Source organism: Botrytis porri (genome assembly GCF_014898465.1).
Source record: "Botrytis porri strain MUCL 3234 chromosome Unknown BPOR_014, whole genome shotgun sequence".
Lineage (NCBI taxonomy): Eukaryota > Fungi > Ascomycota > Leotiomycetes > Helotiales > Sclerotiniaceae > Botrytis > Botrytis porri.
Genome location: NW_024066088.1, coordinates 1047498 through 1062499, shown reverse-complemented (window position 1 = coordinate 1062499; position 15002 = coordinate 1047498). Strand labels below are relative to the sequence as shown.

The window sequence follows — 15002 nt, the reverse complement described above, 5'->3', positions numbered from 1 at the left end:
ATGGTAGGTAAATAATGCTAACAATGCTAATAATGTTAATAAGACTAGGTTTGTCTTTGTCTTCCTTTTCTTCACGAGTTCTATTGGGCGGAAGTTTAGACAATTAGGAACCATTTTGAGTCCCGTCAATCAAGCCAAGCGCATTCCATAAGTGACATGTATCAGGATGGAGGAAGTCAAGCAAACGGATGAAAAGACGTGAAAAGACGTGAAAACACACAACACATAACACATAGTACATAAGACGATAATACGCAGCAATGGAATTGAGATGCATGTTGAATGACGAATAGAACTCGAGTCAATGATGGAGGGAAAACAAAAGATGCAAGACTTACATTACAATGGATCTAATTTGAGACTGACTACATACGACTTGACTACCTAGCATTTTATTACCCATTTTCATGATTCAGCTTTTATGTCGTCGTTACATGGTAGTAATAAGTAGCCAGTGGTGGTGATAGTATCTATGTCTGTGTGTGATAGGTAGTAGGTAGTAGGTCGTAGGTAGATGTATTTGCTAGGGTAAGATAGATACTCGGAATTCCTCATTTCTCTTGACCTATTCGAGTAATACTTGAAGGCGCCAAAGTAACACAAATATGATTAATATCTCGATAGATAAGTTGATAGCTTCATTATTCTCTCCTTACTATCGCCTGGTTCATTATCCAAAAGCAAGTAGGTATGGTAGACCGGTGGTATTGAGTTTTATCGCATTGACTATGTTACTCTCTTTGGGATTTGATAAACAACCATCGAGACTATTCGAGAGACACACCTCTTGAAACTCACTCTTTCTTCTCTTGAGACCTTGAGACCTTGAGACCTTGAGACCTTAGACCTTAGACCTTAGACCTTGAGACGCTCAAGAATCCTAGGTAGGCATTAGATAGGTATTAGGTAGGTATTAGGGACATGGAAATGTTTGACTTTAGCCAGATGCCCCCCACATAATACAACATTACTCCCGGGAATAATAATTCTGCCAGTTTGGAGGAAGGGAAGGGAAGGGAATTCGGGATACATTTCTCGGGGTTAAGAGAAAAGAAAGAAAGAAAGAAAGAAAGAAGAATGAATAATGAATAATGAATAATCATCCAAGGGTGCTCGCCATACCAGGATTACCTACATGGGTCACATATGCTCCGGACCATGAATCCTTGCTCATACTTACATCATGAAAAAATGGGGCCTGGGAAAAACACTGAGGGAACTACGGTACTAGGTGTAAACTAAAAATTCGAACTTTAACCCAAGTAGTGAGTGAAGTGAGGTGAAGGAAGAATGGTGAAGGGAGTGAAGGAAGTGAAGGAAGGAAAAGGAAAGACAAGAAAAGAAAGGACAGAAAGAAAAAAAAGAAAGAAAGAAAAAGTTTACTCTGAGTTTTCTACTTTGATCCATTCTCTGAACCTCACTCAACATTTATTAACAACTTGTACCTACTTGATCGAGTTAACTAAACTTTATTAATAACTTCCGTCCATTTTCAATTCATGATTTTCATCCTCATAAAAAAGGGTTCATTCTTCTCTATCAAACATAAAATTCCCCCCCCCCCTGCTTCAGAGGTGATCATCAAGAAATCTTTCCTATTCCTTTCAATCATTCTCCATTTATTTATCATTTCCAAGTAAATAATCTTGAATTACCTGCCTACCTCTCTCACCTACTTTGGGGCATGTAACTTTGGCAAATATATGTTCAAATTTCAGCCCTTTCTCTACAAACCAACCCCTCCGATCATATCCTCTTTCAATCTTCTGCTGTCTGCTCTGAGGCTGTTGGCTAATTGCTCTCTGGGGTTTATGACTTCCCACGGACCGTCAATAACTCTTTCACATTCAATAATCCATATTCATACCAATATCAATATCCATATTCCACATCCATACACCTGGGACCGTCCATACAAATACACACACAACTACCGCTATATCACTACCTCATTCGAATTGACATCTTCCCCAGGTATACACCATCAGTAGATCAATAGGACTGCCGAAGATCTGACAGTTGCTCTGACTCTCGAAAACTTGTCAAGTGGGACTTGTCTGATGAGCTTAATCTAACAAAGAGAGAGAAGAAGAAGAAGAAGAAAAAAAAAGAGAACACAGACACTACTTGACCCGCTCACCGCAACTACCCTACGAGATTGTTAGCTTCTCCCTCTCTCGGAGTCTCTCCACACCAACTAGCAGAAAAGAACACACACACACACACGTACACACACACATACACAGAGAGCAAGACCAAGTACCAAGTACCCAGCGGAACATAAAAAGAACAAGGGCAGATAACTTGCGTCGATCATTTCTGAAGAGATTCAAGTGCAACTTGGGCCCCGCTCTTATTCAACACCCCTCCTACATCCAAGTCGACAAGCATCCTCAACCAGACGCATTCTCCAATTATCGAACGCCTTGACTAGTCGTTCTTTGCTCTCCAAAAGAAACTACTCATCTCAACACCATTCAAGGATTACCCCACCCAACCATTATCCTTGATTGTTCCTTCCCTCCATCCTTAAGCTTTCTCTTCACCCAGACTGAAGCACATAAAGAACGCTGATCCCACCCGTTGGCACATCACTACACTTTACTGATCGACTCTTCCTTACCTCGAGAACTCTTTCTTTATCAACACTAATACACGTCCATTACACGGGATCTCACATCGGATCTACGCTTTATTGATACTACCCTACACTACACTTCTATACACACAACAAATAGACCATCCACCACGCGCGCCATTGTTTGCTTGATCAGTATTTTATACTTTGTATTTTATTACGTCCACCAAAGATGACAATGACAATGGACCGACAATCGCCTTTTGACAGTGGTATGCACTACAATCACAACTTGCCATACTCGAATCCAGCACCGGTAACATTCATCCCACCGAACTGGGGTGCTCCAACGTCGGCGCCTCACACCAATTCCAGCATCTACACACCAACGCTGGGACTCGAGGGTATTGAAAGGCAGCAGAGTGCACGCATAAGTAGCCATGTATCAGCGGGACCGTATAGCGTGCCAGTTACTGCGGCATCAGCAGGTAACCTCTTTTCGGATTTCTCTGGAGTGGAACAGGATTTACTCACCAGTCAACAAGATATGATGAGCCCTACTCGTGCTTTACCACCTGGATATGGGAGCGACGTCGGGTACAACAACGCACCTTCGCCTGCTCACACTGCTTATACGTCAGCCCCATCTCCATTTGATGGCGCTGGCTATGCGCCGGCACCAATCCCATCCGCAGTTCGTGCATATTCCGTTCAGCAACAAGATAACTCAAGACGCCTCTCACAACCGTCAGTATCCTCCAATTCATTCTTCGATGCCCCAGCCGATGCCCCGCGGTCCCATCGTCAGAACTCCCTTATTGACTTTCATAACAGAGGATTGCCAAACAATGATAATGCCAGCTATCTACGAGACCCAACCATGGATGGCGCCAGAGACATGCTTGCCATGAGCCAAAACACCACACCAAGAAACATTTTTGGTCCATCGCGAATTGGAAGAGGATCTGCCGATTCATACGGTTTCCCGTCAACACACTCAAACCACTCGTCGATTTCTTCGTCATCAAACAGCTACCCATACTACGGCGGCTCCGTCGATTCTTCAATGTCCGACTATTCAAACGGGTCTGATATGGAATCAGTATCAGCGAGAACTTTACCTCCCCCCGGCAGTATTCTTAGCGGTGGAAACCCCCCTTTACCTCCTCAATCCATGATGGGCTCATTCAGCTCAAAAGTATCGACCAGTACCCAAAAGAAGCACAAGTGCAAGGTTTGCGACAAGAGATTTACCAGACCAAGTTCTTTACAAACACACATGTACAGTCACACTGGGGAGAAGCGTGAGTTATCCACATTCGACAACCAATGCAAGCCATCTGAACTAACTGAAAAATAGCATTTCCTTGCGACGTTGAAGGTTGCGGCAGACATTTCTCTGTTGTCTCAAACTTACGAAGACATAAGAAAGTCCACAAGGGCGACGCAAAATCGGAAGCTGGATCCGATGACCATCACTCGGATGAATAAATTCCACGTCTTTTAACTTGTACAATACCTACTATACATGTTACGCTTTGTTCATATTACCAATACTACGACAATAGACGACCAAAAAGATGATTGGTCAACCAAAATCTTCGACGCAAATTTTAATTGTCTTAATGCTTCCTGGCATCATTTCAATACCCTTTTCCTTTTGCAGTGGTGGCAGCGATTGAAACCTCTGCATCTCGATTATCAATCTGCGACTTTTGACAATGAGAGTCCTTTCTATATATACGATGCGGACAGGATTGCAGTCACGAAAACTTATATTCACTTCTAATTCGATCACTACATGGTTGTCCTCCTTTTCTTCTTCTTTCGAGGCACCAAACCAGAGTTACACTTGTGATTTTCGGGGTTAAAATCTGCGCTGTCTGGGACGGGAGCAAAGATCAATGTGTGCTTTTAATGGATGGCGTTGAAAAGGGTTTCATCTTTGGCGGCATGTATCTTGCCAGGGGCATTGCGGTGGGAATTTGATTTGGCACGTTTCAATTGTAACTTGAGCGTGCCGTGTATTGTTGTACTACTAGTTTGTTTCTCTTTAAATTTCTTCGTTCATTCGTTCACACATACCCAATTTTGAATTGCGATTATCGGGAAAGGGGGATTAGGAAGGATGGATGGTTGAAAGGATTTGGGAGTGGCAATGGAATTGGATTAGATGGATGGGTGAACAGAGCGCTGGAATACCTTGAGTCGGATTGGTATTGACCTGGATGAGATCAGGTTTATACACATACCGTCGCTACGATTATAGAAATTAATATCACGAATAAAATATCATAAACTTTAATATTTACATTGATTGGTGTATTTGAGTGAGAATTTTACCAGACTGTGAGAAGAGGGAGTTTGATGGAATGGGCAATTGATATTACGGAATACACAAATGCGATGCGGGGGATTTTACAACTGGATAATGTGTGTTGGTATGTATAATCATCCGACAGCATACATATATACGTTCCAGTGGAAAATCCATTTTGATTGAGTGATTGCGATGTCAATTGCATGCATGTTGTATGTATGTATGTTGTATGTATGTATACATTTTTTGATATGTATCCATCTATCTGTCTATCTGTCTATCTATCCGAGGGAGGTTAGGATAGGTGGTTACGAAGGCTGTTTTGGGTTGGTATGTAGATGATGGGGGAAGGGGAGGGGAGGGAAGGGGCGCGATTGGATGGCAGAGGGGAGAGGGGAGTTTGTTTGATGTTTTATATTTGATGATTAATGATTAATGATCCTGGATGGATGGATGGGGGGCAAGAGGGATGGATGGATGGATGGATGGATGATCTTGAATGAATGTAGATAGATGATTGTGGATAATCATTTGATGGGAGGAGGGCGGGAGGTAGGGGGGTAGGTAAATCTTAGGGTTGATGGATGGATGGGTGGGTGGGTGGAAGGCTAGGTGTTATGTTAGGAAGGTATGGTTATGGGTTTTGGGGGATGTGGATGTGGATGTGGATGTGTATGTGTGTGTGATGGATGATATTGGGATGGTGGTTGTTGAAATTATAGGATTGGATAGATTGTTTTGTTTGTATTTTGCTTTGGAGGAAGGGGAGGGAAGGGGAGGGGAGGGAAGGGAATTTGGAAGGGGTTGGTGGGTATTGAGATGTATGAGATGTATGGGAATTGAGATGAGAGATATAGAGAGATATGAGAATTGAGATGTATGAGAATTGATATGTAAGAGAATTGAGATATATGAAATATATAAGATATAGAGAGTGTATGTATTTGTTTAATAAATATATACATGTAAATCCGCGTAACTCTATAGGAAATATATATATAGCTTATACAAGTTTTCGAGGTGTCTCCAACCGATAATATGATAGTAAGCACGTGATAGTGATGCGACACGATTTGAGAGGATGGGATTCCCAATACAATACACACGAAACAAATTACTAGATATTTTTACCTGTCATTTGTATACCGGTACATGTATATAATTTACATCTCATCTCATCTGAAGAGATCGCAAACTTTTCTAATACTTGCTGATTTGATAATATACTCACTCACTCACATACTCGTTTGAATACTCTTTAACCGTATTATTCTCTGTGTAGTTTAGTACTCGTTCTGATGTTGATACTCGGGTATGTTAATCTTAGTATCAAATCGCATCAAGGAATATCAGTGACGTAAATATATATAATCTATATCTACCTACGAAGTATATACATCCAAACGAAGTCCCTCCTCCCCTCCCCCCAGGAACCCCTGGAATTCTGAAACGCGAAAGCTTTCTAGATAGATGGGTAGAGAGTATTTGGATGAGGGGAATGGTGTGTGAGTGGTTGGATTGGAAGGGTGAGGGTGATGAGGAAGGGTGTAGTGGGGTGGAACTTGGATGGATAATATGAATGATATGGATGGGATGGGATGAATGAATGGGACTCGAAGGGTCATCTGCGGTTTTTAGATGCGGTGTGGTGGTGGTGGTGTTGGGGTAGGGTAAAGTAGGATGGTTGTGGTAGGGTAGGATAGAATAGGTTGGGTTAGGTAGTTGTGGTAGGATAGAATAGAATAGGTTAGGTAGTTGTGGTAGGGTATATATTGTGGAGGGGAGGTGAGGAGAGATGAGGAGAGATGAGGAGAGGGAACACAGCCTCGTTGATTTTAGGCTGTCGGTTGGGTGCAGTGCTGGGGTGTGCTGGGGATGGATTGGATTGACTACCTACATGTAACTGTAATGAGAGCACCAGAAATTGGAATTATTAGTTGCGCGGTTGGATTTTTGTATCTACATCTATCTAGTATATGTATATGTATACCACATCAACAACAACAAAAATCGTCGCATCGCAAAAGAGGGGAAAGAGGGCCTACACCATTATGCCGGGTGGAAATAGGCCACACATTATTAACTCATAGAATGGAAACGAAGCAACCACAACAACATCGTCTTCAAAAATACAGGTATTACGAGCTATAAATGTTGAACAGGACAGGTATATAATATAGGCGACTTGGTAGGATACTAAGGGGAAATAGGTTTTTATGTCTTTTTCCTATCTACTTTATTCAATTAGACACAAATACAGGTGTATCGCATGGTCTTAGCATAGCTATATAGATCGAATCGATTATGAATTTACTACTACTACTACTATATGTATACCGGTATATGTCTGTACAAGATACCTACCTATCTACCTCATACCCAAATGAACAAACAGTTGCGAGACGTATATCCGAAATTACCAAACTCAGAATATCAACCCTTACCGCCATTTCTCATTCTCTTTCGATCTCTATTTATCCAGTACAAGTACCTACCGCTGTTTAACCCGTCTTGTGATCGCAGATAGATGATGGGGAGTCGCATACTAGACCGGTAGGTAGTTCCATATACATTCTCATTTACGGGATATACTACCGGATCACCTACTATGTAAACGAAACTTTCCAATAGATGAATCTTACTATCAGCATATACCCAGGAGGAAAGGAAGAATTTGTTTCACCGAAGCCTTCATGCATGTTCAAAATTATATATCTCAAATTTGCACTGTGCTCTACCGGTACTTGCACACATCATCGTTGATTTACATAATATAATAAAGTATGTACTCGTATCAGATTCAGATAAGATTGTGACTATATTGTAATTTACACTACATGGTGTTTATTACCCTGACCTATTCTCCGTCCTCACTCCCGAACTCCGTAAACATGAAACCGGGCCGTTGTCGTTAGAGTTTAAAGTATAATGATGATGATGACGATGATGATGCTGATGGATGGATTAATTAGATTTGATGGATATAGAGTGGAAAGTTTAAAGTATAGAGTATAGAGTATTGGTATGAGATAGAGAGGTATGAATTGAATTGAATTGAATAGAATAGAATAGAATGAATGGGGATTATGAAACATAGGTTGAATATCTATGTGATGATTGCCGATTGGCATGATTGGTAAGGTGGTGCATGGTTATCTCCGATAGGAATCAGATAGGAATATATACTTCGTATACAGATGTCAGATACATATATAATACCAAACGCGCGAACATCTGGACCGTGATTCATAGACCGATAGATAGATACATATCCAGACATCTCGTTTGATAATGATGAATAATGAAAGGGAAATTTTATATATAGCAGTAGATCAACAACACCAATCTAGAACACAGAGTACACAAAACCAAAAGAGCCCGCGAGAATTTGACCGAGACGTGGAGAGTTGGAGAAAAAGACCACGCGTTCCTTCTCCAATTTTTTATTTTTATTCTCTCACAAAATTGGGGAAGATCGAGTACCACTCCGTCACCATATTTTTGTGTATTTCTCCACGTGTCTAGAACGTGAACGGGTTCTTTTGGAATTTGGAGAGAGAGAGAGAGAGATGTAGATGCCCAAGGTATTTACATCGACATAAGAGTTGAGATGGGAGGGAAGGGTAATGTCACTGTGATGTTAGCATTTGGTAGAAGATGGATAATCCTCATACTTCGGTAGTGGAGATGGGAAACTGGATGCAGCCGGATCGCGTGGGAAATATGTTTGATGTGTGATGGTGATGTATTTTGTATAACCTTAGAGGGATCTCTCGTTTGGGAGATCCGCAAAGAGAGGATGTTGGTTGATACATTCGTACATTCTCCACTGAGCATGTTTTTGTGTCTCCTCTCTCATCCTTTGAGACGTTGACACTCTGAGACTTTGAGTTTGGATCGATGGTATGGTGTGCGCGTGTGTGCTCCATCGTTAATTGTATATACACTGATACAGACGATCATGTATCAAATCTTCGATCTTCACTCTCCAGAGTATTCGAGGTACTTTGATGGTACCGAAGGGTGAAGACGAGATACCTAGATAGATACAGAATGCCATGTACAAGCGCTGTATCCGCCATCCATGAATGGTCGGTCCAGCAATCATCTCATCTAAGGAGTCTTCTCCATTGAATCTCTATCCTGAAGATTATGCACCCAAGTCCCCAAATGAGTTTGCGCTCAAATCAGCATTTATCTGCTCCATCGCATTTATCATATAATCCATCCATAATCCATCCATAATCCATCCATAATCCATCCATAATCACAACCCATAATCCATCCATAATCCATCCATAATCCATCCATAATCCATCCATAATCCATCCATAATCACAACCCATAATCTTAACCCAACACCATCAAAAAGGGGGTCCAAGAACGATAAGAAACCCCCATTTCCACCACCGATCTCCCCCATTCGCTCCCCTATGATCCATCCGAGACATATGACATCAATGGCTTGACCTATAAATTAAAAATCCCCTCAACTCAACGTACTTTTTCCCATTTACAAAAGAGGAGAGTACACACAGTGGAGTCGGAAGCCCCCTGTTCGCCAAGCCTTATCTGCGGTGTAGCAGATGGATTTTTTATTCAGGGTCTTGGGGATGCGAGGTTGCTTTGGGAACAGGTGATGTTTGAATCTTGGTGTACCGGACCCTGTGCACACGCCCTTTTGGCATGGATGGGAGGTACGAGTTGACAAATGGGGATGGAGAGGGTGGGTGTGAAGTGGGTGTTACTTGAAAAGGACAATTCGGGGATGGAACGGATTACTGGTTTTGGTATATCTTTTCTTGGGGAGGGGGGGTTAGGGTTGGGGGGCTTTTTGACTCTTAGCTCTGGAGTCTTGAGGAGGATATTTTTAGATGTGCATGGTTGTGCATGGTTGTCGATGGTTGTGGGTGGTTGTCGATGGTTGTCCAGGTGGATTGAGAAATGGAGCGGTACGTACGGTACGGTACCTGTTGTTCCCCCTGTATCGTGTGGAAAGTTGTAACAAGGGCAAGAGACATCACGACCATGGATGGATGGATTGAATTTACGGAGTAATCGATTTGTTCCTGAGGGAAACAAGCTGGGAGTGAGGAATGGGGATGGGGATGGAGATGGAGATGAAGATGGAGTATCGTCGACGTCATTGTTGCCCAATCGATACGTCGCTGTCGTATTCACTTGGTTACCATGTACTTTGTAGCTGGTAGGTATCTTGGTGGATGTTGATATCAGGGACCGAATTCGTATTACGCACGCAAGTCACAGACAGTCACAGACAGTAGTTTGGTGGCAAATAGCCCGAGTGGTGTAGCGACTTTGTGAATTGTAATGTAATACACCAATGCAAGTTCTTCCTGATTATTGAGGTAATTCTTCACCCTGCTATATTTCTATCCTCTCATCATTAAGACGAAAGCAGGGACATTGATTACCTAATTCCTCAACACATCTTTTTTACATAGTTATTGACATTTTTACTTTTTCTGTTTTATTGCTACATTTCCCAAAAAGATACCAACCAGGGTTTCATTCCTAAACTAGACAAGGCAGTTTTTGAAATGAAAAGAAAGATAGGGGAAATGTCTAAGATCATGCCTTCGAGAAGAACACATAGAACGATAAACGAGATTGGAAGATGGACAATTTTCCTTTTTGCGTTTTCGGAGCCATGGGGTGTGTGATAAAGGCTTGCTGGGTACCGGTGTTTGATGAACGCGAGGATAGGTGATGGCCTACTTTGCTGGGACAGGATCGACGGCGGAGCGGACAGGGCGAAACAGGGAAAGTGTAGGGGTTCACTCTTTTGGAGGCGTGTTTCTAGGGTGCGAATGGTGGTTGTATGGGTGTGTTTGTGTTTGGGGTTTGTTTATTAACCTATTTATATCTACGCTAGATACATAGGTACTCCCGGAGTCACCAATTCCACTTTTTGCATGCACATCCCGAAGAGAATCATCGGTCCTGACAGGATATAGATATGGATACCCTGAGGATCATGATGAGGAAGAGGAAACAGGAAAGAGGAAAGAGGAAATAGGGGGGCCCTGGATAATGCGCCCGGTTACGGCGTCAGGTACCGTACACTTCCTGCGCTGTTTCAATCTAATCTCCTGTTGGGGCCGATCGCGAAGGTTGCTGGTTGCTGGTGAGATACAATGCGCGTACATACGAAATACGTACATGCGGAAGTTTGTCAATGGTGCAATGGAGTCGGAGGTATACGCACCTGCTGGAATGAGTATGATATGGTATGCTGAATGTCACTTGAGTACTGGATGTCCACTGGCTAGAGAAATGAAATATTGGGATCTAGGGACATATCCGAGTATAGCGCGGAATGCCAGTGTAATTCTACCCTGTTACTATCATCTTCTGCAGAGCATGGCATGGCATAGCATATCATATTATTTTTGAGAAAGAGAATCCGTCACTACGTAAGCATTGCTGCGACAGTTGTAGTTGCAATATATCTCCTACCACCAGATCAAAAGTTGTGATTTGGATAGACGTTTTGGTGATGATGTATATCTACCCATCCACCCATCTACCCATCTACCCATCCATCCATCCATACGTACATACATACATACATACAGACATACCCAGATATGATGTAAAGATACATCCATCCATATATAAAGTATGACACTTTACGTCAAGGTGTAGTACAGTACCACCTAGCACAACATAGCATCGCAGATGGTATGTACACGATTCAAGCAAGCCGACATACACGACGCGAAGTTGTGATATAGAACGCTAATGCAGTGCTAAGTTCGTGGAGGGAAATGACGTCTTTGATATGTGGTGTAGCGCTTGTGTTGTCTTTTGTTCGTGTGGTACGGATTTTTTTTTTTTTGGATTTTTTTGGTCGTGTGGAAATCGGGTGGGGGGGGGTATGATGGATGGGATGATGGATGGCTAATGATGTTTGGGGAGGCGTGTAATTTGTCTGCGCTTGTTGTGAATGGGATTGAGTGGTGGTTTTCGTTTGGGTTTTGGTTTTGGTGTGTGTGCAGATTGTCAAGGTTGGGGAGGGGAGAGGAGGGAGGTTGTACGTTTTTATTAGATGAGAGGTTGAGAAGTAGATAGGTAGATAGATATCCTTATAATTGTATTAAAAAGCATAGGAATTAGAAATACAGAAAGATATTTAACACCTCTGCTATCACAGGATTTCATATTCACAATCACTGTCTTGAGATTGAGATTGCAATGGATATTCTCGTATTTATATACACAATCATTCATGATTAATGAGAAAGAGCTTTAAATTACTAGCTGGATGGGATTACTCGATATTGAAGATATACTTTGAATAGAAAATCGAAGCTTTCATGTAGAGGACCCTAGAGGTTGACTACAATGATGGAATCTCAACGTCCATTTCCATTTTATATACTATATTGAATTTGAGCAACGAGACTTATTTGTTTGGATTGGATACCTACTCTAAGAGTCTAGGTCCTTTGAGATTCTAGGGGAATTTCTTTCTCTCGAGATTGTATAGAATCGTTTAGTAATAATCTCAATCTCAATCTCAATCTCAATCTATTTCAAATTTCAGTTCTCATCTCCCTTCTTCCCAAAAATTCGCTACTCCAATCACTGTCCATAATCCCATAATCCTACTATTAAATGTAGCTACTACTGACATATATAGTATAATCCTACGCTCTGCTGTTCCGGCAGCCCCTTGGGGAATATATCTATGTTGGCTCCTTGTCTCTGACCCGCACTTCTTGATATCCTGTGGGTATCTATTTCTTCTTTCTTCTTTCGGAATAGATATTCTAAACGCCAGTTGCAATAGTTGAGAGTTTGAATCAGAAGGATGAGAATGGAGGAGAGATTGAGGTATGATTTGGTGATGGCTTGCTATGCCAAATTTCGAGAAGAAGAAGAAGAAGAAGAAGAAGCCGATGAATGATTAAACTTGCTATCCTTTCCCATCCGATATCCAGAAATACAAGTATCAGCATCCCAATCCTTCATTCGTTGTCTACCTTTTCCAACCAACATCCTCATGTTTGCAAAGCGGCTCATTTCCTATTTTCGCCTCCCACTCACTACTAGTCTACTATACTAAAATCAAAACACGTCATACATTTCTCCAAATCTCATCACTAATGAGATAGTCACTCGAATCCTGTGGATTATCATATGCTATATATCAGTATAAATATACTAATCTGCATTTCCCTACATACTCACAATCTCATTTAAAGTGCATTTCGTTGTCCCGTTGCTATTTACATGTGTATTCACTACTGGCCATGGGTAGTCCTTTTGTAATGTGCTCTTGTCTTGTATGTGATATACCGGTGGCCAGTCTTCACTTCTATTATATCTCTTACAGGCGAGACCTGAATTTAGTTTTATATTCATAGCTATCAAGTGCTTTCTTAATCCTTCTCTCCTTTTGAACACATAATTCGAGAGAGGATTGAAAGAACTCTTTGAATCAAATCGAGGTATATCGCGATGTGATATGTTTACTTAGTATTCAAATTCAAGAATAGATCGAATAAACACACTAGATCTTTTATCTATTCATCTATTAATCCGATTCTATCCCGACCCTTTTTCTCAGTATATGGTTTATCATCATAAATCCAATTCCGTATTGTCCAGTGTATTCTAATTTTCCCATGTTCCCTTACTCCTCCGCCTACTATAAGCCCTAGGAGAAACAGCCAAATCCTATAAACTCTGCATTCTTCTTTCCTCGTCTATTCTTCTTCGAGTTTTGATGTAGATTATTATCCTCTCCTCTTATCAAGATGAGAATTGATCAAATAATTCATGTATGAAGAGGAGCACTATGATCTCAAGATATGGATTTTCATTTCTCCATTCTTTCTCTTTTGATCAACTCAATTCGGCTAAATCCTATCCATTTCCATTTCCATTTCTCCTGCTTTTCTCTTCTACAAGTTGAATAACTCTTCACTTTTCTTTGTTAAGGAGATGGAATTGGAGAATAGATATCAATCAATCATGCGTGATAGGACTAAAAATCGAGCACTCGCATTCAATCGCCTTATAGTGATTACTATTTACTATAGAGTTGAATAATCACTACATAGTGTTCAAGATTGGTTCGAAAATTGATGTTCCAATATGAGATATACACCCCTTTCCTCCATCTCATCTACCCCGATACAGCTGCGACTTTCGATACTCCTCGTAAATAATTTATAGCCTTCAAGATTCGATAGAATCGGAGGTAAGACCTATAAGACCTATAGTTCGCAATAGCTGAACATCTTCTCGTATTCTCATCTCCATGTCAAATGAATCCCGAACTACTCGAGTACATTATAAACCACTACTCGGATCTCCACCTCCATCTCCCATATTTCTTCATTCATACTCCAAATCCGTCCCTTTTATACACAATCTCTATCTCTCTATCGAAAATACAACTCGACAGAACAAATGAAGACCCAACCTTTTCACCCCTCTTTCCCCTCTTTCCCCTCTACATCCATCTGAGACTATGAAGTACATGTCATCAATCCCTCTCATTCAATTATCTAGCTGCATAAAGCAATAAACCTTCGGATATTGCAGGTAGTATAGATATTTCATCTTCATATCTAAACTTACATTTTCTACAAGTACTACCCTCAAGGTAAATATGAATATAACCGAATAGGATATTCGGATATCTTTCTCTGAATTTCAAGGCTTAATTTAAGGCTCTAGACAATCATACATCTACAGAGCTAACAACACTCTGCATCTTCCCTCTCTTTATCCCCCTCCCAGAAAATAACAATGAAAGAAAATAAAAATATATTCCCTTCCGTACTGGTAACATACACTTGTATCGATATCACATACATCTCCCCCTATCCCAATTTCACATCACCATAAACCCTCGCATAGGTTAGGTATACAATCTAAAGCATGATAATCAATTACATTACACCACATGTAGGAAATTAACAAGTTACAAGTGTACATATCATCCCCTCATCTCATCTCATCCCCTCAACTCACTCCCTCACCCGCCATAAACTCCTAAACTTCTACTCTAGTCCACTCTACTTCTTGAACTCAGACCCCTATGGTGGCAAAGTTAATATTATAGAT

The 15002-nt window shown here is 41.2% G+C and overlaps 1 protein-coding gene across 1 annotated transcript; it reads left to right on the top strand.

The window, feature by feature from the left end:
• The first annotated feature begins 1531 nt into the window (after nt 1-1531).
• Nucleotides 1532-4887, top strand: EAF01_009651 (uncharacterized protein). Its single transcript, XM_038917907.1, has 2 exons — nt 1532-3882; nt 3939-4887. The coding sequence occupies exons 1-2, from the start codon at nt 2811-2813 to the stop codon at nt 4067-4069; spliced, it is 1203 nt and encodes a 400-aa protein (XP_038766716.1). The 5' UTR covers nt 1532-2810; the 3' UTR covers nt 4070-4887.
• The last annotated feature ends 10115 nt before the right edge of the window (nt 4888-15002 follow it).